General features: G+C 37.8%; 1 protein-coding gene across 7 annotated transcripts in view; it reads left to right on the top strand.

Moving 5' to 3' along the window:
• Positions 1–25,820, top strand: part of diaph2 (diaphanous-related formin 2) — a 367,693-nt gene that overhangs the window by 119,447 nt on the left and 222,426 nt on the right. For 5 of the 7 annotated variants that reach the window (XM_041989577.1, XM_041989581.1, XM_041989579.1 and 2 more), the window contains 8 exons: positions 2,056–2,166; positions 3,325–3,437; positions 7,776–7,892; positions 12,023–12,138; positions 13,605–13,669; positions 14,447–14,551; positions 17,758–17,820; positions 20,349–20,711. In XM_041989577.1, the coding sequence (XP_041845511.1) occupies positions 2,056–2,166; positions 3,325–3,437; positions 7,776–7,892; positions 12,023–12,138; positions 13,605–13,669; positions 14,447–14,551; positions 17,758–17,820; positions 20,349–20,711 (1,053 nt within the window). The remainder of the gene's footprint in view (positions 1–2,055; positions 2,167–3,324; positions 3,438–7,775; positions 7,893–12,022; positions 12,139–13,604; positions 13,670–14,446; positions 14,552–17,757; positions 17,821–20,348; positions 20,712–25,820) is intronic. The other 2 variants (XM_041989580.1, XM_041989582.1) reach the window with 1 other exon arrangement.

Genomic DNA, 25,820 nt, shown 5'->3' on the forward strand with positions numbered 1-25,820 from the left:
AAATGAAGCTCTTCTAATTGTGAAGTAAATTAAAATGCTTTGCTGATGCGTTGGTTTCAAGGAAATTAATAGACTTTGAATCCAAATCCTGTGATGGTCTAAACTTTGTTAATGTGATTAGAATGTGTTTCACCGTTGTTCAGGGTAGACTTCACTACAGAGCAGGAAAGAAACCTGCATCTTAACTTTAAAACTGTCCCAGCAGTGGCACTTTTAATTACAACTGTTGGGAACCCCCCTGTGGCAATGCACTAAACCTAACACAGATAACACCCCAACCCCCAAAGCAGATGCTTCACACTCCACGATACATGACTGAGGTGTGTTTGAGACACTTGATGTTGCTATCTGTCTGTATGCAAGAGAAGAGAAGGAATTTTTCATGAGCTGCATGGCTTTCTTCACTCGCAGAAAGTCTGTGAAGATTTTGTGGAGTTTCTTTTATGTGTCTGGTCTCTGGTGAATACAATAAAATGTCTGGTGTCGGTGAACAAATTTCATTTCGAGGACCCTCAAATTTTTCTTTAAAGTGAGAAGTCTGCCATGTTTCTGCTTCCTGGTACAATTGGTATATACTGTAAAATATAAAAGGTCACCCAAGGTCAAGATTTTTATACTCAAAATATCTAAATGAATTCAAAGAAAAGACCATATTCCATTTACAGGTTTAGAATAGCAAAATGTAAATCAATAGGAAAAGGTGGATGGTTTCTGAAGCAAATGTTTCATCATGTTCGGTAGTAGTAGAAAAATAAACTCTTAAACAAGTTTCTCGTCAGCTTTTTATTGCCTTTTTTCCTTTTTTAGTTTTGATTCTTCCTACAAAAAGATTTTAGTTTTGCGACAGCCGTTGGTATTCATCTAATTTTATTTAATCTTTATCTGACAACAGGTCTTGTTAAACGTTTATTTGCCAGTCCTTGATGCTGACTTCTGTCACATGAACATGATGTTTCCTGACTACTTTTAAAGGTTGTAGTGGTGTTGGTCAGATGTACTGACCTAATTTGGACTTTTAAAATGCATTTAAGATCATATTAACTCTAAGCTCTCAAAACTGGGCTAATACCCAGAAAAAAAAATGCAGTTAGAGCTTGAATAATTTTTGCATGTAACTAGACTTAAATGCGAAAACTATAAAGTGCAGAAGAACACAGTGTTAATGTAATGTATTAGTTAAAGCAGCCTGTTAAGACTAACAATCATACAAAACATCTCCAAACATCTGACAAGATCACAATTTAAGTTGCTTTATTACAAATCCCTTGGAATGAATTTGGCTGTACTTCAATGGACAAAACAACAATAAAACACTAACTTTACTTGAAATGTTTCAGTGGTGACTAGATCTTCTCATCCAGTCACCCTGTTGTTCCCAAAAAGATTCATTCTAGCTGAGAGGTGTTCAGATATATAAATGAGGAAACCCTACAGAATCAGCATTGTTGTAACTCTTATTATTAACACATACCAGCCAGCTGTACTGGGTCAAGGTTTAAGGAGGCAACATGTGATGTTGTCCATGGGAATCCTTCAGTCTGCTATTGATTCTCTGTGTGAGGAAAACTGTCTGATCCAGGGCTTGCACCCCCGAAACACCTTATTAAAATTCATCTGCCATCTCTTCTTAACCCCACCCTTATCCTCCCATCCACCCAGCACTTACTTAAACACCTTTTCTTTTTATATCCATTTATAATGCACATCTAGTCGATAGATGTTTCTACCATGTTACATGTGTTTTCTTTTACTTTCTCTTTACTTTTTTATTGCCTCAATTTATCTTGGAGATGACAATATAAACACATTGGTGCTACATAAAAACACTAGTTTAAAAAAACACACACAAAAACTATATTTAGTATTTAATTAGGGTTTTATTGATCCAGTAGGCTGTGGAATAAATATCTCTTATAAATAATTGCTTTTTCTTTCTTTCTTTCTTTCTTTCTTTCTTTCTTTCTTTCTTTCTTTCTTTCTTTCTTTCTTTCTTTCCTTCTTTCTTTCTTTCTTTCTTTCTTTCCTTTTTCTATCTTTTGGTACGTCTACCTGCAGGTTGCTTGTATGCAGTTGATCAATGCCCTGGTCACCTCCCCTGATGACCTGGACTTCCGGATACATCTACGCAACGAGTTTCTAAGATGTGGCCTCAAGAAAATCCTTCCTGTGAGTTATTAGAGTGCAGCTTGTTAGATTATTCATGTGCTTGTCAAAAGATTGTGCTCCTGTTTTTTGCTGTTATTTCCTTTGTATGCCAGTATAATCAGTTTAAGTCAGTTCAGTCAAAGTTTTTATGTAACTGTTCACATGTTTGAGAACTGAAAGTTGTAAGTGATGTAAATTCACACATGAAAGACCTTCTGCAATTAGCTTGATTAGTAGTAGAAGATTGTGGGGAATGTGATGCTTGCACCTCTGAACACAGGCATCATTATCAGCAACCTAACTGTACACATCTTCACATGAGCTGAAGGCAAGCGAACTCCAGCTCATCACTCAAACTCTCATTTGTCGCAAGTGGGGTGAGCAAGTCACAGAGCCAGTTTTTAATAAGTCATCCCAGCTGCTCCTGTTGATTATTACGGTCATTACTTTAATTATCTTCAATTCTGCCCCCTGATATGAACGTGTCTTCATGTACAGTCATTTATGAATCCCACATTTACCACTTTTATTGCCGACATTCAGTGTGACACTCCTTCATCTAATTATGAGTTATGCTCAGAAGTCGTGTAGCTGTTGGCAAAGAAATAGTAAACTCCAGTGGAAAAGAAAGCACAATATGTTTTGTTCTGATAGTCCTTGACACATGTATTTGGCTGTCCTCCTCTTCCCCTTTCTTTTTTTTTTGTGTAATCATGCACTTCCCCTTGAACCAGTGTTGCTTGCTGAAGACAGATGGTGCACCCAAAACAACTGTGTGTAGTGATTGATACCTGCAGAAATTGGGTTACATTTGGCCCTGTCTCAGTCTGTAAACTCCACCACAGGTGATTCATAGAGAAGAGTGGTAAAGTGCACCCCTGTAGCCCCTTGTGGCGGGTACAGGTGTGCAAGAATTGGTACTGTCTGAAATACTTAGTGAGAGGGTTCAGGGTGTTTCAGCTTCCAGCTTTCTGTATTAGGTGTTACTGAAAGATTTTCAGACCAGATTCAGTGAACAGTTACATAAAGTCTGGCTAGATTTAACATTTAAAAGGTTAAAACCATTACAAGCTACATATTACGGTGACTGTTTGTTGTAATCTATGTTGCAGTTTGACCTTTTCTAAAACTTGCAAGACATTCTGAGTTTCTCACTTCTACTGTCTTAACTCATTCTAGGAGCTAAAAAAGACAGAGGAACTGGACATCCAGCTGAGAGTGTTCAATGAAAACAAGGATGAGGACTCCATTGAACTCTCCCATCGCCTGGATGACGTCCGTGCTGAGATGGAATATCCTTTTGCTTCTCCTATGTGTGAATATACACTCATGTGACATACCCATCTGCAGTACTAGCAGTGAGGCATGGGTGCATATTGTGGATGTGGTCAAGCTTTATAAGATAAATCCCCTTCATGGCTTTGTTCATTAGAGAAGGATTAGAGGAGCCAAAGCACAATATCCAGCTCCATCTCTGGCCAGGTATATTAGGTAAATAACCCTGTCATCTTAACCTCCAACCTCCTCAATCTTTTTATTTACTCTTCTCCTCCTCCTCTTCTTTTCTCTTCTTCAAATGGATTTTGTCCTTTTTTTATATTTGGGTTATAGAGGACTTTGGAAAGAGTAGGCCTGTTTGATATCTTCCTTTGACTCTTATTAGTTCTTACCATTTTGTATGATTTATGGAACATTTAAAGTATTACCACCTCGTGTTTCCCTGTTCCAGGTAAGAAAGGTAGCTGTTAACTGCCAGCTCTTCACGAAAATCCATTAAGCTCCAAACATTCGGTGTGCAAGTTAATAAGGAAAGTGGTAATTTAGTCCCAAGTTGGAAACTTCTTCAAGCATCACAGAGAAAAAACCCTTTTAATAATTCACAAATCTTCTCTAAGGCTATGTACTGTATGAGTGGCTGACATTGTGAGCAGAAAAACCAGACTCTGACATTGTTATGCAGATGTTCCTTCCTGCAACCTTTTTCTTCCACCGAAACCCACAGTGAGTGACAGTTTCTGTTGACACATGTAAGTGAAGGGAGGGGGTTGTGTATGTGTGTGTCAAGACAAGATAGAGAGAGAGCGAAAGGGAAAAAAAAGCTGCACCTGGATTAATGATGTGCTTGAGCAGGTTCGCAAATGAGGAGGCCTAACGTTTGTTTCCAAGGACAATGTGGTATTGATCTGAGTAGTATGGGCTTGATTGGAATGCCTAGGTTAGCCTTTGTGCCTTTGTCTGCAGAGCACACACACCAAAACACACACACACACACACACGTATATACATGTGGCCTACCTGCTACCTGTGTGCATTGCTCATGTGTCTCGTTTTTCCCTGCGGTTTTATGAATAATGACCTGAAGAGGCTTGTCTCCTTTATGTCCAGCCCCAGGTCCAGGTGCCGAGGAGGTGACTCCAGGTCCCTGATGAATATTAATGAAGTTTGAAATGGTGATTGATTGACCCCCACCACTGACTGGCCCACATCACACTTGACTGCCACTCATGTTTATTCATTATAAGGAGAGAGTGAGAAAAGGAGCTGGGATTGGGGGGTGTGGGGTGTCATTGAACAAATTGGTGTTTTACATTGGGTTTATGTCTGCAGTTTAGTGATAGATGCAGCTACTTGGATACTTTCCCAGTCTGAGCTCCTTCTCATGTCCTCTCAATTGCAGCTGTGGTTAGGCTATAATTGAATCTCACAGGATTGGGAATTCTCTTGGGCTTCATACTACGGTAATGCAAGGAAAGAAATGATCTTGTAGAGGAGCGTGTATTCCCAATCCTGTTTCCCTATCATTTTGAAGCTGAATGGGAGTTTAATTACAGGTAAGGATGGGAGCTGATAAGATTTTATTGATATCGGTTCCATTATTATTTGTGGCTGGTTCAGTCAGTCAGTCTGGTTCTTCGATTCCCTTATTAACTCCTGACCCAAATTTTTTAAGAAGAAACAAGTATCAACAACACAGTGTTAAAAACAAAACAAAACTATTTAATATCTAAAAAGAGTAAAACCGTTTATATTTTTCCCAACTGACTCAGATCAATAATGTCTTCAAACTGATCTGGATGCCAACAAACTACAGATCTGGTCTGAAAAGGGTAAATAGTGCATCTCTTAATATAAAAACTTTGTAATTTTTTTTTACATGAAATCAGCCAAAAATGCAATAAAATAAACACTGACTGCTGTATTGTGACTAGAATTTCAAGGATTTTCTAGCCTCTCCCCCCTCCCCACTCCCCCTACCACATTTATTTAATCACATTGCTAAATGACCTGTTGTTTTTCAGATCAGACACTCAACCAAGGCTTTTGACTGCATCTCACAGAAATGGTCAATTTTAACAGAATTGAACGTTTAAATATGTAGCGATGAACACAAGAACGGCCAAGATGGTAATTTTGACTCTTGTAAAATTTGCATAGGACTATTCAGTAACTTTGTCAAATAAAATCGGCTAGAGGTGTTTTTTTTTTTTACTCTGTTCTGTTTTTAGATTCCTGTCGTTCTGGATCAGATCATATGGAAGTATTCTGTAAAGGTTGTTATGTAGAGATGGATTTATGCTGGATTTTACCTCATGCTGGAACTTGTAGGAATTAACGCCCACGTCATCAAGGAGTGAACTGAAACACACACAACTCAGAGGGGTTTTTGTAGAGGAATGTAGCAGAGTTTATGAAGGGAATCTTCTCTCTGCCCCTGTCAACCACATGCACAGTGATATTGAAGCAGCACATGCAAAACAAAAAAAAAACCAAACAAAAAAAAATATATATATACATATAAAATAATAATAATATTTATGATGTCATTAAAATCTATGCTATTTACTATGAGGCTAAAACAACTATTGAGAAGACCAGCCAGAGCACATCAGACCTGCCGCATGGCTTTGCCTCATGTGCAGCCGGTGTCCAAGTTTTTTCCCAGATTTGTGTGCAGCCATGTCTTGACTTTATAGAATAAAACAAAGTTTCTCCTCTGCTCTCTGTGTTGCACATGGCCCGATACACACACAGAAAGCATGTCACAATACTGCGTTTCGCCACCATGTGTCAGCACATGTTTCACCACTTCACTCTCAGAATGAATCTAATTAACAATGTGCCTGACTACAGCCTGCCAAAGTCTCCATGAAGCAAATATACATACCTGTGGCTGCAGGTGATCTAACTGATAAATTAACGAACTGCTGATAGCCTCCAGACAGATACAGCAGGAATATTTTCACCAGGAGCAAAACTTACAGTTGGTCAGTGATGAACTCACCAACATCTACAGAAAGCAGGAAGTTATTCCATGAATGTGATGACTGGACTGAATAAGAAGCATCTGCACATCAGGCAGACCTCCAGAGATAGGTCTGCTCCACTCATGTAAGTAACATGGAGCAGAGTAGTGATTAGGCTGTGTACTCCTCCGTGCAAGGATATAGGTCTGCCCTATTATCTAATAACTATTATTAGAACTTGTGCCGTTGTCATGTTTGTCAATGAAATGTAGCCGTGCTCTGGATCGCCTCTTCTGACAACAGGCGCACACGTCTATTTATTTGTAGTCACTGAGCTGACCAACCTGTTGGAACTGAAAGAGAGCATTAATAAGCCCATTGGTGCTTGATTCTGGTGCTTTGGAAAATTTAGAACCAGTTCCTGAGTGGATCCGGGCTTTATATTCCTTAAATGTTTTCTATATCGTAAATGCAGTTTAATTTACATTATATTTCTATATTATATTATATATTAATAAATAAATAAATAAATAATATATTTATTTGCCTAAAGTTCATAAAACTATTTTTGTTGCCTCCCCCTGATATTTTCTTTGCATCAAAATGCAGAATAGAGGGCAGTTATTTGCCTCGTAGAGCTGTACCTATAGAACACTATTAAATGTCCAAAAAACACAAATTTGATATTTCTTCAATAGATATTCACCCTAGTCAATTATTAGCATAATAATTAAATTCTGTATTGTGTTTCAGTGCAATATTTATGTCCATTTTCTCCTTTATTGTACTTTAGATAACTCTTGTATTGTATTTTTAACTTCTTTGAATGTTTTTTTATTATTTTTAAGCTAATTCTTGACAAATAATCATGAAATGCTGCAGCAGCATATTTGATTTAATAATAACACAATATTTAAATTTGTGCTTCTGACTGCTACTTTAATCCCTGTCATACATCTGTCCTGGAATAATCACATCCTGAACATTTTTGGATTGAAACATTTCAGTATATAGTGTTTTCTTATTTCTTAAAAAGGTCTAGGTTGACAGGTGACGCTTTGGGAACAGTCTTCATTGCCAGTCCCTCTTCTCAAACTAGCTGTTTACACTGTCATAGCTCCCTTGAGAGAGATTTTTTTTTAAAAGTAAAACCTCTCTTGGCTTTTGTTTAATGATACCTGTCAGAAAAAACTAAGTCAAGAAACTTAAAGGGGTGGCTAAACTGGTACATTAGAAACAAGCAGTAACAAAACAATGAATGTTTACAGGGGCTGAATAAAAAAGTCAAACTGTGTGCCATCTTAGAAAATTCATCTTAACCGAATGGACTCCAAAAATGAAAATCTAACTGTTAAATAGTTGTTTTCCTTAACCTAGCTCCTGCACCGATATGAATGAGGTGTACCATCTCCTGTCCAATATGGTGAAAGACACTGTCTCAGAGCCCTACTTCCTGTCAATCCTTCAGCATCTATTGCTCATCAGGAATGACTATTACATCAGGTAAGTTCTGCTGGCTTTTTACATATGGCTGTCCTCGTATTGACGGATGACCTAGTGAGGCTCACTGTCAGTGCGCTCTAATAGATTCTTGACCTTTTGTTGATGTTTTTTGTAGTAGACATAACAACTCACACCTACTTCATGTAGTGGACAATTTGTCTGTGTGTTTTATATGTATTGTAAACTGTATTTGACATGTTGAAATCTGTTTTGGGAGGATAAATCTTGACTAAATTGAAAGCCAAATGGAAATAGGAAGTGGTGCACTGCAGAAAGCAGCTGTAAAAATAGCTTATAGCCACCATTAGTTTGCACTGTATGAATGATTATTAGCTAGGGAGCAGTTACAGTGGGACATAATTCTGTGAAATAAAATTAAGGCATTTTAAAATGTGGGGTTTGCTTTCTATTTTCTATTAGAAAAGCAGATAAATCAGTGACTGGGAGGTAAGGTCATGACTCCTCTGAATGAATTGCCACTGATTATTTCCATGCTGTGTCAGACCTTTTTGCAGAAATAAGACTTAAAAAAGAAAGTTTGAAGATGAAGGGAGGATGAGAGATGAATTTACCAAAGACAAGTTGCTTTTCCCGTGGAGTTATGAATTATGTATTCTTCATCTATTCGGGGGAAGTGAGAAATAGAATTCACATTAACTATCTAGTTTTGCCATGTCCACCTCAGCTCCAGTGTCCTCATCCAGCTCTGTAGGGCAGCAGTAAGGAGGGATCAGTACCTATGCTCATAAAAAAATGATGGTCTTTTTAAAGATGTGTTTTTTAATCTTTTTTTTCCCCAAGCCTTTATAACAAATGCAAGAAGAAACTCACACACATACACACACAAACATTAACAGCAGAAATGTATTATGACTGAGGCATTTTATTCCCCATACATCACAGCTGTGGAGTTGGGATGATGAAAGATGCAGTACTGCAGCGCATGCAGCTATTTCCAATAGATACTATCTGTCTTTTTCAGTCTTCTCCCTTAAAGTTCGAAGTTTCTCAGTTTGTGGTTAGAACTGGGTGAATGGGAAATACCACTGTAAAGATTCCCCATTTTCACACAAGTGTAAGGTCAAAGGTTGTGCAGAAGCTGTGTATGGCTGTAGGGGAAATCACCTAAAGGTAGTTTTATCATTGTTAGTGTAATGATAGTTTAACTCGATTTGTCATCAAAGGAGCTCACAGTATTTTAATTGTAGTAAAAGATTAAGTTGTTTTTGAGATTGTTTTCATTGGAATTGATGGCACACTCGGTACCTTGCTTCTTTTGTCAAATAATAATATTAAACAATAATTTATTGAATACTCTAATTAGTATTCTAATCATAAGACAGTCTATAGTGGGTAACTGCTCTGTCAACTGTAATTCATCCTAACAATACATTAGTTGTTTTTCTCCCCTCTGGAGCTTGGTTTATTTTGGATAATTAATCTCTCCTTGCAAGTCTAATGAATGGGAACACATCAAACCCACCCAGTAAATATAGAGCAGATCTGCTCTTTTGGAGCCTGGTGATATAGGGATTACACTGGTTATGTGGAGCAGAGCTGGATCAAGTGGCTGGGGCTGTGCTGAACTGCAAGTTATCACAAGAAGAAATGAAGGTGCCAAAGTAAAAGAAGAGGTTGGGAATGATACTGGGGACATATGCTTGCTTCAGAAGCCCAGCCCTGCCCACTGTGGAGGGGTCTGACAGTTCTGGGTCACTCTCTCCGTGTCTGCTTATCTCCACCCAGCCTCTATCTGCTTGGTGGTGGCGGAGGATGGAGGACGAAGGGAAAATAGGGTGGCTTATTGAGATAATAATGTGGTGTGCACTGGTGACAGTTGTAAGCCGAGTGCCACAGTGCTTAAACCATGTGAGGTGACGAGTGAGCTTGCACCAGCTTGTGCCAGTCACGAGTGGGCGAATCCACCAGCTTAAGCTTAATGTATAGCATTTCACGCTTTCAGAACAGCACACCTAAATGCTGATTTATTTTTATGTATTTTGGAAAAAAAAAAAAAATTATGCTTTTTCACATTTCTGTTTATAACATGATTTGGTCTGTCTACCCACAAAGTATCATGATAATCTAACAGTTAGAGTAAATAACTTAAATATTAGCTCCTTCCTAATTTGATAGTAGTAGAGTGTCCATTATTCCTCTATTTACTTTTTTCTCAGACATATTTGGAGTTTTTACAGAGCACTTCTAGTCTTTTTTAGACCAAATTAACCCACCTGGCAACAGGCACTTTGTTCACAGTTCTGCCTGCTATGATCAATTATTACATTTTAGTAACAGTAATGCTCCCCCTCCCTTAATGCTTTCATGTAGGGCCAACAGACAGCTGGGCTTTGATCAGACTAAGTTCCTTATCTGAATCAAAGTTGTCATAACACCTCAGGCTTTTAGGCATCTCTGTATATAAATCAATTGGACAGTCTAAGGAAGCTAAAAATAATTAGCTGCAGCATATTTATCTAAGTGGAACTTGTGGAGCTTTTAATGAAATAATTGTCATCCTTTTGGTGTAGAATGACCAGAGGCCAGATGCATGAAACTGTGCATTATTTCACGACTAAAGCAGTGTGTATGCACAAAGGGAGAAATCCACATTTGCTTTCTTTTCACCAGATTTATAAGAGTGAATGCATCTATTTTTATTTATTCATTTATTTTTTTACAAATTTCAGTCATTGTGAAACTATAATGCATGTGCACAGACCTCATTGCTATTTCCATTTTTAGCCATGGATGGATGGATTGACTCCTAATTAGTCCTTTGCATGTAAAAATAGGGTTCCCAAACTAAATAGGCATGGCAATGAAAGCAACAGTCAAGAAGATGCACAGTTTTACCAGATATAAAATTTAGACAGTTGTCAGTCGTAGACATAACAAGAATAGCTAAGTAGAGGGAAAATAATAGACGTTATCGCCTTAAGGCCAAAGGACAGGTTGGTGGACCAGCAGCACTGCGATATCAGAAACAAATTAATATGTAGCCTGACAGCATACAGCCTTGTGTTCAGGAGGAAAACATAGATCTTCACTTGGGTCATGCTATGTTGGCCCTTTTTTCTTGGAAGACTGAAGCAGCACATGAGTTAATATTGTGCCTGAAAATCAGAACAATCTCTAAATACTCCTCCATTTATAGCCTCAATAACAAGGTCTTCCACAGGCATAATGCACGACTGTGACACTGTTCCAGGAGTCATAAAAAAACCTGATTTTTTATTTTGTTTCCACATGAATTCCTGTTATTCACAAAAGAGACAGAAAAGTTAAATGCCTGTTGAATCTGAGGGGCATCTGCTCTCCACCTCAGCTGAGAATCCCCAGATACTTGCACTAATGAAGTTAATGCATGCTTTTTAGATGGGGTGGATGAGCATTTAAAGGCATTTTTTTAACATCTTGTACTTCCGTTTAAAATTTATGTTGCAGACTGCAAGTAATAGAGCCCTTTGGTAACATGAAAAAGGAGTTGTTTCTGTTATAAATTTTCATGTCAATCTCTGGTCAGTTGCACGCTTAGATAATAATTATTTCTCAATTTGGAGCTCAGCTTAAGATGGCTTTGTATTCACTAAATGTCACTTGCAATTAAAGTTGATAATGCTACAGAGAAAAGGTCACATAGCAACCTGTGTGGCGGCAGCGAACTCTCAGGCTGATTCACACACCCTGCTTGACAACGTCTAGTGCTTAGTCACACTTCTAACTGGCTGACATGTTTTCCTGGTTATCATGCTTTTAGTTACTCACATTACAATGATTAGATTTGCATTTCAGGTTTTATGGTCATTCTAATTGGCAAAGATGATTGCAAATTATGCAAGAGGGCAAGCGTAGCCTTGACTACTGTCAGTCACCTTGAAATGGACAGACTATCACAGACTTGGGTTCTGTAAAGCCATTAAGCTGCTAATTTTATGATGGGGTGAAGCAAGTGATCAAATTTAATGGGGTAGCCATTTTCTCCAGCAGCACCCATTTTGACATGACATTTTGTGACCTCTAGCTTAGATAAGAGAATCATTTGTAGTTAATTAGTCTTGTAGGGTTTGTGTCACTCATATATTTCTATTGCTTTTCTAATTGTACTCCTTTGTTTCCTGACCCTTTAGGCCTCAGTACTACAAGGTGATAGAAGAATGTGTGTCTCAGGTGGTTCTGCAGCGCAATGGGATGGACCCAGACTTTGGCAGTAAAAAACTGGATGTGGACTTCACTCAACTTATTGGTACCTTTTAAAATGTCAATACTTACATGATACTTATTAATGTGTCATATTGCTTTTTTTTATACTTAAGAGCTTTATATACTGAAATCCTCAGGTTCTGTTTACTTTCTCTTTTAAGTCTTGTGCTGCAGGATGTAAACCACTGAAATACAGAGAGAAAAAATCTTCTCACGTACTACTAAGATGAGCTCATCTAGCAATGAATGAATGATGTATCGGCTCTGGTAAAATGATTCAGTTAATGCAGAATCATTTCTAATGTTTCCTCTAGTTATTGTGGAATCATAGAGAAGACATCATGAGCTACATCACTAACAGGGATTTTTTTTTTTTTTTTTTTTTTTTACAGAAAATAAATAAATAACACCACTTTGTCTCTCTCAGTTGTGTCACTAGCAGTTTTGTGACTTTTGAACAAGGGGTCATTAAAAGTTTTTAAACTTATTCCCAAGAAACTGCAGTTGTATTAGATAAGTTCTCTATTTCACTTTTACTATGATTTAATCAGCTATGAAAAAGAAAAAAATCCACGCTGGGATTTTAAGAGGTGTCTTTTCACCTTTTTTTTAATCCCCCCACCACCCCTCTTCACATCGGGTTGTCATTTGTTATTTTTCTGATAATAAAAATAAGATGATAATGTTGCAACCTGATAATAAATGAAGCAGCAGGTGACAACAGCAGGGCAGACATATCAGCAGTGCACAGCAGTCATGCTTACCTCATCTAATCACATTAAAAACTGCTGTAAGCCTTGCTAATAAAATTAATTTTAGATTATGACAGTGGTCAAATAACACAATATTTTTCCAAAAACCTCAGAAAAGAGTTCCAAGTTCATACACCAAGTTTGATGTAAACATATAAAACACTTGCTGAGTTATGTTGCCATTTCCAGTTTAGTGGTCCTGCATCAGTTTGGACAGAAAGATAGCTTTAAAACTCTAAATCACACTACTGATGACAAAACACTGATCACACTACATATCGAGCTTGATTTTGATCGCTGATAGGACTTAAATCATTTCCTGTGAGGCCTGTTTGCAACAGATATTAAGCAATGATGGTAGGACAGTGTGTAAGATCAAAAAAATATTTTAGTAAGCTTTTTATGAGCCTTGGACTTACGGTCATCTGTAGTCTTGGTAAAATAATTCGCAACCATATTCAGTTTTCATGACATTGAATAACACAAATAGAAAAGCCAAGGATTGGGAGGGAAAGAGTGAAGTATCATTTCTCTCCAAACATGTTTGATATTTTCATTTATGATGAATAGCACCCATGACTGAAAACATTTTTAAGACCAAATGAGGATTCCAGATGTAGATTTGAGTCCCACTCAGTCTGTTATGTTTAGGTGTCCGTGTCTGCTTGTAAACCTGACATGAAGGGCTAATGATGCAGGCTGCAGCCTAAGAAAGCTTTGAAGTATCCGATATGACTGTGGCCGACTTGTCTTGCAGATCAGTGTGTGGATAAAGCCAAAGTTGAGGAGAGTGAACAGAAAGCTGCAGAGTACTCCAAAAAGGTGAGACATTAATCACTCCAACAGCTCCCTTTTGGTTGGCAAGCTCCCATCAACAAAGTTTTTTCTTCCCCAGAGCTCCCAGACAAGCTATTGATTTTCCATGCCCTGATCAATACCTGGCTGTGACGCTACATGATCCGTATCAGCATTACAAGAATCAATGCTGATGTTCTGATGTATACTTATTTGTGCACAGCACCAGGGAGAGTTAAGTTATGGGCGGACACCTTTGATGCAATTCTGCATTTCCAGGTGGCCAGTCTCTTTAATTCTTTATTATTATTTGATTAAATTTAACACTGTTACTTTCTTGACTTTAAGAAGCATTTTTAATCATATTAAAGACATAAACTTCAAACTAACGTAATGTTTTAAGTATGAAATCCAGAGTCTCTACTACAATCTGATGACACCAGGGGTCCTGGAAATGTTTTTTATCTCAAGACTCATGTCCCATCATCCCACTGTGCACCCTGCTGGGCTGGTGAAATCATTGTTGCGACATGTCTTGGTTTCTGCAAAGGTTAGATCCATCAACATACATGAAAACCAACCCTGAAACAAAGTCAAAGGACAACAGGGCTCTTTGGCCACAAGGGCTATGAATGGAAATTGGCCAGAAAGTGTAAGAAGGTGTGTTTTGGTGTGTGTTGATGTGCCCCATGGCCACTCTCAGGAGACACCCTGCTGCTTACCTACCTATTTGTGTGTGTGTTTACTTCTGTATACGGTGTTTATTACCTGCACGCAGACGCACTTGTGTCTTTTTTCTTGCAGTTTGATGAGGAGTTCAGCGCACGGCAGGAGGCCCAGGCTGACTCTCAAAAGAAGGAAGAGAGACTTAAAGAGTTGGAGACAAAGATTCAGACCTTGGAGTCCCAGGTAAATCCACAAAATGAAATCCCAGCACTCTTTAAAACAATTACACACTGTAAAAAATAAATAAAAAAAAACTAAGAAAGATGAGTTACTTAAAAAGCAAAGATTCAAAAGCACTTTTAATCAGCTTGAAAGTTTTTTTTCCCCTTGATAATCAGTTTGTCTGAAAAAAATCCTAGCATTTGTGAGTAATGATGAGTGTGGAAAAAGGTTTGAGTTGGTCAGAATGATACCTTTCCACCCCACTTACAACTGTGAAGCTGCTGTAAGTGGGAGTTATCATCCATGCAAGAACATTTGATTTAATAAAGGGTCAATCTCCTTCCTAAGTTGTAGCTCTTTGTATAAGCGAATTGCTCTGTTGAAGCTTTTTCTATGAAATTCTATCATCACAGAGATGGATTGCATTTCTTTTCCTGGCTTCTACATCATTTCTTCCCTGGCAAAACCCTCCATTTTGAGCACAGAAAATGACTGCTATTTCCCCCTTTACCCAATTTTAAACACTTTAGTACTACCTTGGGATAAAAGGCCAGTTTTCCTGTTTGCTTATGGAATTTAATATACGGTAAACCAGCATCGGAAGATGGTACGGCTGGATCTCGTCCAGAAATGGCTTTTTCTCTCAAACATTCATTTATGTTTGCACTTTCCATCTGATGCACCTGCAAGCAGAGTTTTCACAGTTGTCACATCCTGTTACTGAAGTTCTTTAGCAATCAGTCTTACGGTTAGTCCACAATAAAGCCTGTTATCAAGTAAAATCCTTGGCTGTTCTAGCCCAGGTCAGGTTAAGAAGATTTTTTTTTTCCTTTTAGTTTTATAGTTCTGTTGAATATGAGCTGTTATACTTCTTACTGGCAGATTCTTTACAAAATACAGCACAACTTTTTACCTAAAGCTCCTTCCAGCTACTCGATCCTTTCTCCTTTGCTCTCTCTTTTCTTGCATCTTGCTTCTGTGTGCACTTTTTCTAATGTTGGAGCTTTTTCTTCCGTGTTTCCACATGTTTTTGCCACACACCTTTTCCTGACTCTGACAGGTCAGTGTCTTTTGACAGCCTAATGACTATTACACATTAACAGTTTGTGTAGAATGGATGAGCTCAGGAAAGTCAGACCATCTTTCTTAGTGTTTGTCTAAATGTTCCTTTAAAGACTAGTCAGGTCTGGAGAATCTCACGTTTACAACAGGAATACAATTATTTGATTTGCATGAAAGTTGCCACAAGCTTATAAAAAATTTGCAGTTGAGATATTGTTTTGGATAAATTTACCTGTTTTTAGGGAAAGATAACTTTTAAAAAGCCGATTCAGTCATTAAAACTCTAGTTTTAGAAAGGTGTTCACAAAGATGGTTGAAGTCCTGCCTCAACAATGGAATCCACAATGTTACACAAACAGCTGTGATTCTGCATCTTCAGGAAGACTAGGCTGTGCAGACTGCACTTTGCAACCTAGTCTACGTTAGACAGGAGCCTTAGAGAAGTCATTAACTGGTGTGAGGACATGCGTTCAGTTTGTCCATCAAAGCAGCACTGCGATCACAGCCGTTTTGCTGAATATGAATGAAGCAAGCACTAACCCTTACCTTTCATCTCCTAGACTGAAATCCTGTCGATATTAAAACACATGCATGTCTGAGTCACTTCTCTGTGCTATGTTTGTGAACCAACACATTTAACGAGAGCCTTTCTCTGGAACTTTGGCATTGTAACAAACAGCATGTTTGATGTGTCTGTTTGATTATCTCCCAATTGAGCTCAGTAGAAGTTCTGCTTGTAAACATCAACAAAGGACATTGAAATCACAAGAAAGTGGAACTCATTCACTATTCCCCAAACCTTTGCTCGCAACCATTCAAGGCAAAAGAAAAAAGAAAAAAAAAAGGAAAGCTATTCACTGAATTGGCTGTGGATGTGATGAATAATGTAGCGCTGCAGTGGTGTGCTGGAACACTCTGCGCCATCCCATTAATAGGTTTTAACAACCTGGCCGTCTTGTAGCTGACCCAGCAAAGCCCCCAGAGGAGCTGGAGGTGTAATGGACCACTCTATGTCTTTTAAAGCCAGGCTGCCATTTACTCTGACTGATTATACAATTTGACTCAACTGACAACGGCACCAGAACTCACAATGAAGCTCCCATTATGTGGGCTTTGTTGTTGTGAGGTAGAGCCAAGTTTGATTGTAAAGGCAGAAATACTATCATTCGAGGCTGCAATAAATTGTGTCCGTATTTTGACAGTTTACTTCAAATGATGGACAGAAGACCTTAGAAAGCAAGGAGAAAAATAGCTGTTGAGAATCTCTATGACTTTTCTTTTCTTGGATGTCTTAAAGTCTATAACTTTAAATCCCAAAGGGTGGAGTATAAGATAAAAGTTCTTTTAGCTTTAAATATTCCACTTTACTATAGTTTTCAAAGATTCTTGAAAATAATAAAAAAAGTTTTTTTTTTTAAAGCCATCCAACTAAAAAGTTTCCCTCTCTTTTTCCATTATACACATTAAATATTTAGTTCTTTAAAAACCATAGTAAGAGGTGCACCCAAAGATTGACCGGAAAACACACACACATATATATATATATTTATTTATTTATTTCAGTTGCTGCAGAATATTCTCCCATCCTCTTTCTTTTGGCAAGGTTGCGCAGAGTGAAATATCAAAGCACAATGGGTGCATTTCTAAAACAAAGGCTGTACAGGGAAATCAATGCCCATCACACATCTGAGAGTGTTGAGTTGAAATGTATTTTGCGATGCCAGAAAGAGAGAGAATAAAAAACAATGGAAATGGAAGAAGGTTTTTGAAGGTGCACCAGCTGTCTGTGACGGCGTTCTGTGTTCCTTTCATACAGTCATTGCTCTACACTGATGTTCTTTTGAAGATAGATTACATCTTGTTTTAGGTTTAAAAGTACAGCACACTCTGCCTTTTGCACATGAAATAGCTCATTCTGACATAATGGGATTATAATAGTGTACTGACACTGTCATTAACTGTGTAAGAAGTCTCCTTCTTTTCTCTGCCTCTTTTCTGGCTTTATCATGTTTTTGTGAGCTCTACCTGTTGAAGTATACTAGTGTTCATCTGTCTATCTAACCCACCCCCATTTGTGCCTCTTTGTTGCCCTTTTTGTCTGTTGCGATGTGTGTGTTCCCATGGTGTGGATCTCTGGTGTGTGTGTGTGTGTTGTATCTGCACAGTTAACTATTGAAAAAGACAAGCTCAAAGAGGCTCAGAGACTCATCAGGGAATCTGAAGCCAAGGTGGGTGTCCTCTTTGCATGTGTGGCCCTTGACATAAATCTCACATTTAGTCACCTTGAAATCCAAATAAAAAGAAAAGAGGATGAAAGATGCATCTCTTTTGTCTTCATATGGGACTGATTTATTTCCCTCTTTGCATGCTTGATGCTTACCCTTTAATCTTTTAAAATACTGATTTGAATTTCCTTTAAATTAAGATTGTATTCATAGTGTAAAATGTCTAATGAGTTTTGATTAATAAATGGCACAAACAGTGTGATGTTTAAGCTCTTGAAATGACTAATCTGTAAAATAAATAACATCAATCAAAAGACATTTGACACATTCAATATGTACTGTATGTATATATAGGTGTCTGATCAAGCTAAATAACACTTAGAAGCAATGGTAAATTTTGTAACCACAGACATTCCCAACTCGTTTGATGAAATTTTTATAAGTAAATACTTGTAATTGAATTTTCCTATCAGAGATGAGACTGGGGCAAAGATTGAATCACATTACATTCAGACTTAATTAGCTTCCACACTGACCTCCTCAATAAGTCCAAAGGAGTGTAAATCGAAATAGAACGTTAGATTTTTTTATTAGCTTGCTTGTCTGCTTTATACAGCTGTAGGTGGACTCTGCAAAAGTTAAGAAATATCTTGGATAGACTCAAAAGTTTATAAAAAGTATATAATCAAAGAGTACTTCACAGTGCATAAATTAAAGACATATGCGTAGAGTAGGAAATGACAGGGAGGGGGTTGTTTTAAAGCTGCTAAAAATAGATCTCTGCTTGCTAGTTTAGTTCTAAGATTGTATGTTTTTATATGACATACACATACAGAATATGCCTGCTTAGTTGCAAAACAAAATATACAATCTGATCACATTCAATGTGAAACAACACTTAAAAAAAACAACAAAAAAACACTTAATTTTTAATATACCATAAAATGTTTTGGGAATGTTTGATACTGGATCCTAAGAGTCGGATGGAGCATAGAGCTTATGATTGGGTAGATCGGAGAGAAGAAGTACTAAAACAGCTCTAATTCAGCTCCAAAATTAATTTGATTTCTTTGTATTAAACATGAAAGTTTGACAAACTTGTAAGCAGTACATTTTTATTTCCAGTGGATGTTTCTAAGGAATCTGCGTGAGAAGCTGTTTTTCTGAACACCTTTTTAATTCAAACTCCAGTAAACAATCTACCAATGCCATTATTTAATGAAACATTATGTAGTGTCTTTAAATATGGAGCCAATTACATTTTAAGCACACAATCAAGTGGCTGGGGAAATATATGTAGCGGGGAATTGCTTTTGGAAATGAGAAGTGCAAGTGGAAATCTTTTTTTTTTTTTTTTTGTTTTTTTGGTGAAAGCTGACATCTCATCTAACTCTACTGGAGGAACAGCGTATTTGTGGTATTTGCACAACCTCTTTTTCCTTCCTAAACTTTTTTTTTTTAATAGTTTGTGTTGACATGTCAAAGGGCTGAAGGAGTGTTATCAGTCTCAGGTCATAATTACATCCCTGTCTACTGTTTAATAGCCACCATTGTGAGAACGTATAATAAGCACTTGATGGGAATTCAACATTCCTATCTCTTGTAAATTTAAACAGTAGTCAGTTTTTGTTCTTTCTCCTTTCGCAACATTTAAACTAGTATTTAAAGCACGTTTGTGGGGATTAATGAGCACAATAGATCAGCTGTTTGTCCAGTACAAAGCTTTTCATATAAAGCATTAGGATTTCAGTATTTTCTGGAAAAAAAAACATCTGGTTGTGCTTAACATCATTGCTGTAGATAAGACCGCTCGATATCTCCAGAGAACAAGTAGAAATAAATGCAGATGAATTTTTCTGCACTGAAGCTGTAACTATATTATTTTGAAATACTGTAGCGTGATGTGAAAAGGAAATCCATCCATCCATTGTCTATATCCATTTGTTCCAATGCAGGTTCAGGGAGGGGCTGGAGCCCATCCCAAGGTCGAAAAGGAAATCCATTTTTATGTAATTTTAAAATCATGACATCATATATAAAAAGTGTACTTAAGTGTAACAATAACTGAGTTCAGTCGCTACTTCTTATTGTATCTGTGCACTTCATTCAGTGACTTTAGACCATCTTTACTTTTTGTTATTACCAAGGTTATTCAGTCAAAGGATGTGAGTTAAAATAAACACTGTTCCATTAAATGTTTAAAGAAACCATTTCATGTGGAAGATGGAAAACAAATCAAGAAAAATCTCACCTCAGAAAAGTTAGCGAACCAAAAAAAGCCATGGCACACTAGCGTGCTCTGAATTTGCAGACACGTTTTTGTTATCATTGCATCCACCAAGCGTGGCGTATTAATGGATAAACATTTAAGGATGCATTTACTAAAAGAAGTGCCGGTTGCAGAACATGATGGCTTCCTCATTGATTTAGTATTTTTTAATCTTTTTGAAGTCATCATGTTTTGCTTTTTACCCAAAGGATCCTCAGTCACCAGGTGGTGTGTCGCTGATATCTCTTCCTTGTATTTGCAGATTGCAGCGGGCCCAGCAGCAACTGGAGGACCACCTCTACCACCAGGCGGTGCAGCACCTCCACCACCACCACCACCTCCTCCACCGCCTGGTGGCTGTCCCCCACCTCCCCCTCCTCCTCCTCCTCTCCCTGGCCATGCTGGGATTCCGCCACCCCCTCCACCTCCCCCACCTCCAGGTGGAGGACCTCCACCACCACCGCCACCACCAGGTTGTGGACCCCCACCTCCTCCACCTCCCTTTGGAGGCTTTGGTGGTCCTCCACCTCCTCCTTCATTGCCTGTCGTCAAGCTGCCTTATGGACTCGAGCCCAAGAAGGTCTACAAGCCTGAAACTGTGATGAAGAGGGTCAACTGGAACAAGGTATGCTAATCTGTTGGTGAATAACATGCTAATACTTATCTGTAATAGATCCTTTCATGCTCACTAACAATGTCAGTGATTATTCTATTAAATATAAGGTCTGTTTAAAAACAAATAAACATTTTGTGCTTGCGTTGGTGAATGGTACATTGTGCAGCCCACATACACAATTACATGCAGACTTTAAACTTCAAAACAGAAGTTTTTTTTTTTTTTTTTCGTAATTTTCTTCTAATGCACTCTTAATCCAGTCCAATACTTGTTCAGCTGCCGGCCACACAATTACATGCTCAGCATCTATTTTAAAGAATTCAATAGTAAACAATTTTCACTGCTCAGATATCTTTGGATTTATGCATTTTTATAATAATTGAAGGAATAAAAGGTTTTATATTACCATCACAATTGAACACAATTTCAGGGGTGTAATCTTCTGCATCTCAGCTTTATATTTACCAAAGATAATTTATCATTTTGTCACTGGAATTTGTTTTTGGATGATCGTTTTCTGACCTGGCTTTTTAGTCTGCAATTACTGACAACAAACAAAATGTCAAACTGGGACTTTTGACATCATGTTAGTAGGGTGATGGTTTAAGTGGAATTAAACCAAACATTTTCGCAAAGAAGAAAAGAGGAAACAGAAGAAAATGTGTTTTTGCTCAATATTTTTGTTATTTTAGACTAAGTTAACAAATCAAATGAACTATCCTTTTAAAATACCAACACACCTGATAATACCTGGGCTTTACTACACAGCTCTTATGTTACTGACATACAGGAATATCAAAGAATGCTAAAACACCAGTTCTTAAGATGACACTGCAAACTATAACATGAGGTTTGATTTTTACTTCCATATGAGATCCATACAACTCCCTAAATCAGCTACCTTTGTTTTTGCTTTCAAGTATTTTTATAATCTAACAAAAAAGGACTTAACAGAACAGCTATAAAGGGGGAAAGCCTGAACTGGGAATTCTTCTATGTCCTCTTATACTTCAAAAGTAGTATAAGAGGACTGGCTGGATAGTTCAGTTGGTAGAACATCCGTTTCCATGCAGAGTTTGAGCCCCAAGGGGACAAATAATAACACCTTCCATTTCCGTCCTTAGGCAAGACCCTTACCGTTACTGCCTAACCACTTTGGCTTTGGATAAAAGTGTCTGCAAAATTACTGTAATGGAAAAGCGTTTTTAAAGATCTCAAGTTCTTTAAACAGAACGACTTCCACATCAGATTTTTAACCATGCTTTCAAAAAAATGGAAAAAAAAACAACAAAACAAACCAAACAGGAACTTTAAAAAGAAACAAGTAATTCTGTTATAGACAAAATTCTGTTTTGAGACAAAAAGGGTGAATCTACAAATCAGTTGACAAAAAAAAAAAAAAACATCATCATCAATAACAACAACAACTAACTAAAATGTCAGTCAGTGCAGGAACTCATTTTGTATCACCACACCTGAGCTGAGCATGTTTTACTGCAGGTAGTTTTTGATCTTTAATCAAGATTAACATCACTTCATCTTTACGTATTATGCAGTTTTGATGGGTCCCAACTTATCAGGACAGTGACGTCAAGCACATCTCTAAGTTGTGGGGTTCAGGCTATACCCCTGCTGAGGTCAGTGAGTGACCTGGCCGGTGATAAACTGATGCTTGTAACTGTGTGACTGGCAGTGGTGAATGAGAAGGTGACTTCACTGTACACAGTAGTCTTAATTTTGCCCTTTTAAATGCAGCACAGTGTAAAAACTACTTAGAGGAGAAAGAGAGGTACATCTTTCAATTAGCCATGACATAGCTGCATCAGTCACCCAACATCACCCCCATACCACTAAGTGGAGAAGCTTAACTGAGGGGTTTGACATATGCAATCATCAAATGCACAGATGCAAATGCTATAGAGTCATAATCAGTGTGAGGTATCATAGCCACTTTGATTTTAGTAGGGAAAACATCTTTGTTTCTTAACACAAGGAACAGGCTGTGTTTGTGTTTGTGCCTTGATGTTATGAATATCATAATTTTTGTAAGCAGTGTTAATGCAGTTTTGCATGTATGATTTGTGTGCATGCAGTTCAGAGCAAATGTCCATTGTCTGGGAAAGTGCACAGAAACAGGTAATGTCCAGGACCATTAACCTCGCCTCCACAGGAAATTTAGTTTGATGATGCAAATGAAATTCATAACCACCTGAGGAAAAACAACCTGTGTCCCTTTTGCCGATTATGTGGGACATGAGTCTTCCGCCTTCTCTGTGTGAAGCAGATGTAAGCGCAGAAGTACCAGGAGTGAATACTATTCAATTATGTAAAGAGGAGAGAAGAACAATGGGGATTTCTCTTCTGTCCTGTTTGTTCATGCATGTTCAAAAACAGCACTGCTCACACAGACATGAACATACAGTTTTTGTCCATAATTTGCTGCAACACCTACAGACATACAGTGTAAATATTGTCCCAAATGACAGTTTCAGTTACAGTAGAAATTCCACAGTCAGGTTAGGGACATGATGGCAGTGTGTTATTAGTTAGAGGCATCTGAGACAAGTCAGGTACAACCACACAAAATGTCAGCACTACTCATTTTTTAGTTTGATTTTTCTGCTTACATACAGTATAATTCTGTAGTCCCTTCAATTTCAGCTATAAACCCAAACCTACTGCCATTTGTATAATCACATTTTAGGATAATATAGGATAAATGAATACATATATTCATAAGTAAATGAGGTAACAGGATAAAGTTAACATGGGTGCAGTGAGATGAAAAAATAAACTTCTGTTGTTCAAAGTGCCATGAGACGGACTAAAATTTAAGCTTGACATTAGCTGACTAGCTCAAACAATTGCCTTCTCTTAAAAATAGATAAGCTGTCTTTATTTTGCTCAGGCTCAGTTGGAAACTCCCACACTTACTTAATGGCCCCAGAGTTCAATAATAAAATAATAAGAAAATTGCAAAACAAATATCCTTTGGTCAAAAAGCAATGTCAGCTGAGTTTATTAAACATTGAAAGCTTAGAGCTAATATAAATGGATAATTAGTGATAAAATGGCCCCCACAATGTACAAATATTAAATGCAAATTAATACAGAGAAATTTGAAAGTTTTCAATGTATAGACTAATAAACAGCAAACAAATAACACAAACAATTAAATAAAATGAATCCGAATATAGAGAGTAGTGGAAAAGGCAGGCGACATGAAAAACATTTCAGTGATAAATTTATGAGGAAAAAAAATCACCAATTCCATGAGATTATCAGAATTATCTGACAAAGTAGCTGAAAATATTTACAAAATATACTCATAATTGGTGAGATAAATGAACCAAAATGATTTAGGAAATTGCTGTGTGTACTCATGCCTTTACTCTACAGCTCCTAGATAAGTTCTGGTACTTAGATGGTAACTAAATCTGATCGAGCACTATTTAATCCATTATCATAAAATAGAAAGAATATGGTATATTCCTCTCAAGGTAAATCTGCCTAGAGACCAGCAAAGACTTGTTTATCAGTTCATAAGGCCACTATAAACAGGGCTATTCAATTCAGTCCTACGAGGGCCGCAATCCAGCAGGTTTTCCATGTATCCCTGCTTCAACACACCTGACTCAAATTAATTAGTCATTGTGCAGAACTTGATTGGCTGTTAGATCCATTTAATTTGATGCACGTGTGCTGAAGCAGGGATACATGGAAAACCTGCTGGATTGCGGCCCTCGTAGGACCGAATTGAATAGCCCTGCTATAAACCATTCAGTTCACAGTGCTGGGCTTTATTGGAAGAGTGATTTGAAAAATACGGCATTCATTTTCACCACAAGAACACCATCCCCTCATTAAAGCATGGTGGTGGCGGTATCATGCTGTGGTAATGTGTTTTTTTTTCATGGGCAAGGCCTAGTTAACCAATCAGAACTTAATAAATACTAGATGGTGCCAGAACAGGGAAATCTGTTTCAGTTTTTCATGCATATGACACTGGGACAGTCTCACTTTTCAGCAGGGCAATAATCCTTAACCAGGGATGCCCAACGCCAATCCTCAGGGGTTCCTATTCTGTGGGTTTTAGATGTTTTTCTGCTCCAACACACCTGATTGAAATGAAGGAATTATTGTTTGGCTTGTGCAGAACTTGACAAACTGTTGGCTTTCATTTGAATCAGGTGGTTTGTAGCAGGAAGAAACCTAAAACCTGCAGGGCAGTGGCCCTTGTGGACTGGAAGTGGACATTCAGCATACTGCTGAAGCAACACTGGAATTCTTTAGGGGAATAGTTTAAATGTGTCCTAGGGGCCTAATCCAAGACCTTAGTCCATCTTAAAATCTGTGGCATGATTGCATGCTGTACACCAATCAGAATCCATCCAACTTGAAGCTAGGGCAATTTTGCTTGGAAGAAGTGGCAGAAATCCCAATGGCTAGATGTGCAGAGCTCATAGAAACATACTCTTACAGACTTGCAGCTGTAGTTGTTGCAAAAGGTGGCTCCACAAAGTGCAAAAACAGCAAGGGAGGGGGGGATTTTTGCAAGCCACTGTGTGACTCATTTTAACCATTTTACTAGGAAATAAAAGCTGCTCGGTTTCTTGTCTGTACTGAACAACAGTTTGTAATAGAAAAATGATAAAAATTGTCTGCCTTTATTTATCACCTTTAACCTTGTTTAGAATCTACAGATGTTTTTTCTTATTCAGACACACTCATACAGTGTTAGTACCAGTGGTTGTAAAATGGAAACATACAGTATCTTAGATTTGAATTGTGACATTATTTTTTTTTTTCCACAGCTCTTGTTTTACCATTTGACATGACAGAGTGCACTCTATGACTTAAAGTGTACTGAATGAGAGCAAATAAGAGTGCAGACTCACTTTGTTATCTACACTTCACAGAAAACAAGCTCATGTTGGAATTTTCCTAAGCCTCCATGAAAGCACCCAGAGACTCTATAACACTGCTGCACTCATCACTGTTGGTATATAGTCTTGAGAATGATTGCCCAGCAGCTGTCAGCATTGCAGAAGTAACATATGTCACTGTCTTTATGTAATTACTGTGGTTTTGAGGAGGTTAATGGCAACTGTGCAAAAG

This window comes from Melanotaenia boesemani, chromosome 7 (assembly GCF_017639745.1).
Source record: "Melanotaenia boesemani isolate fMelBoe1 chromosome 7, fMelBoe1.pri, whole genome shotgun sequence".
NCBI lineage: Eukaryota > Metazoa > Chordata > Actinopteri > Atheriniformes > Melanotaeniidae > Melanotaenia > Melanotaenia boesemani.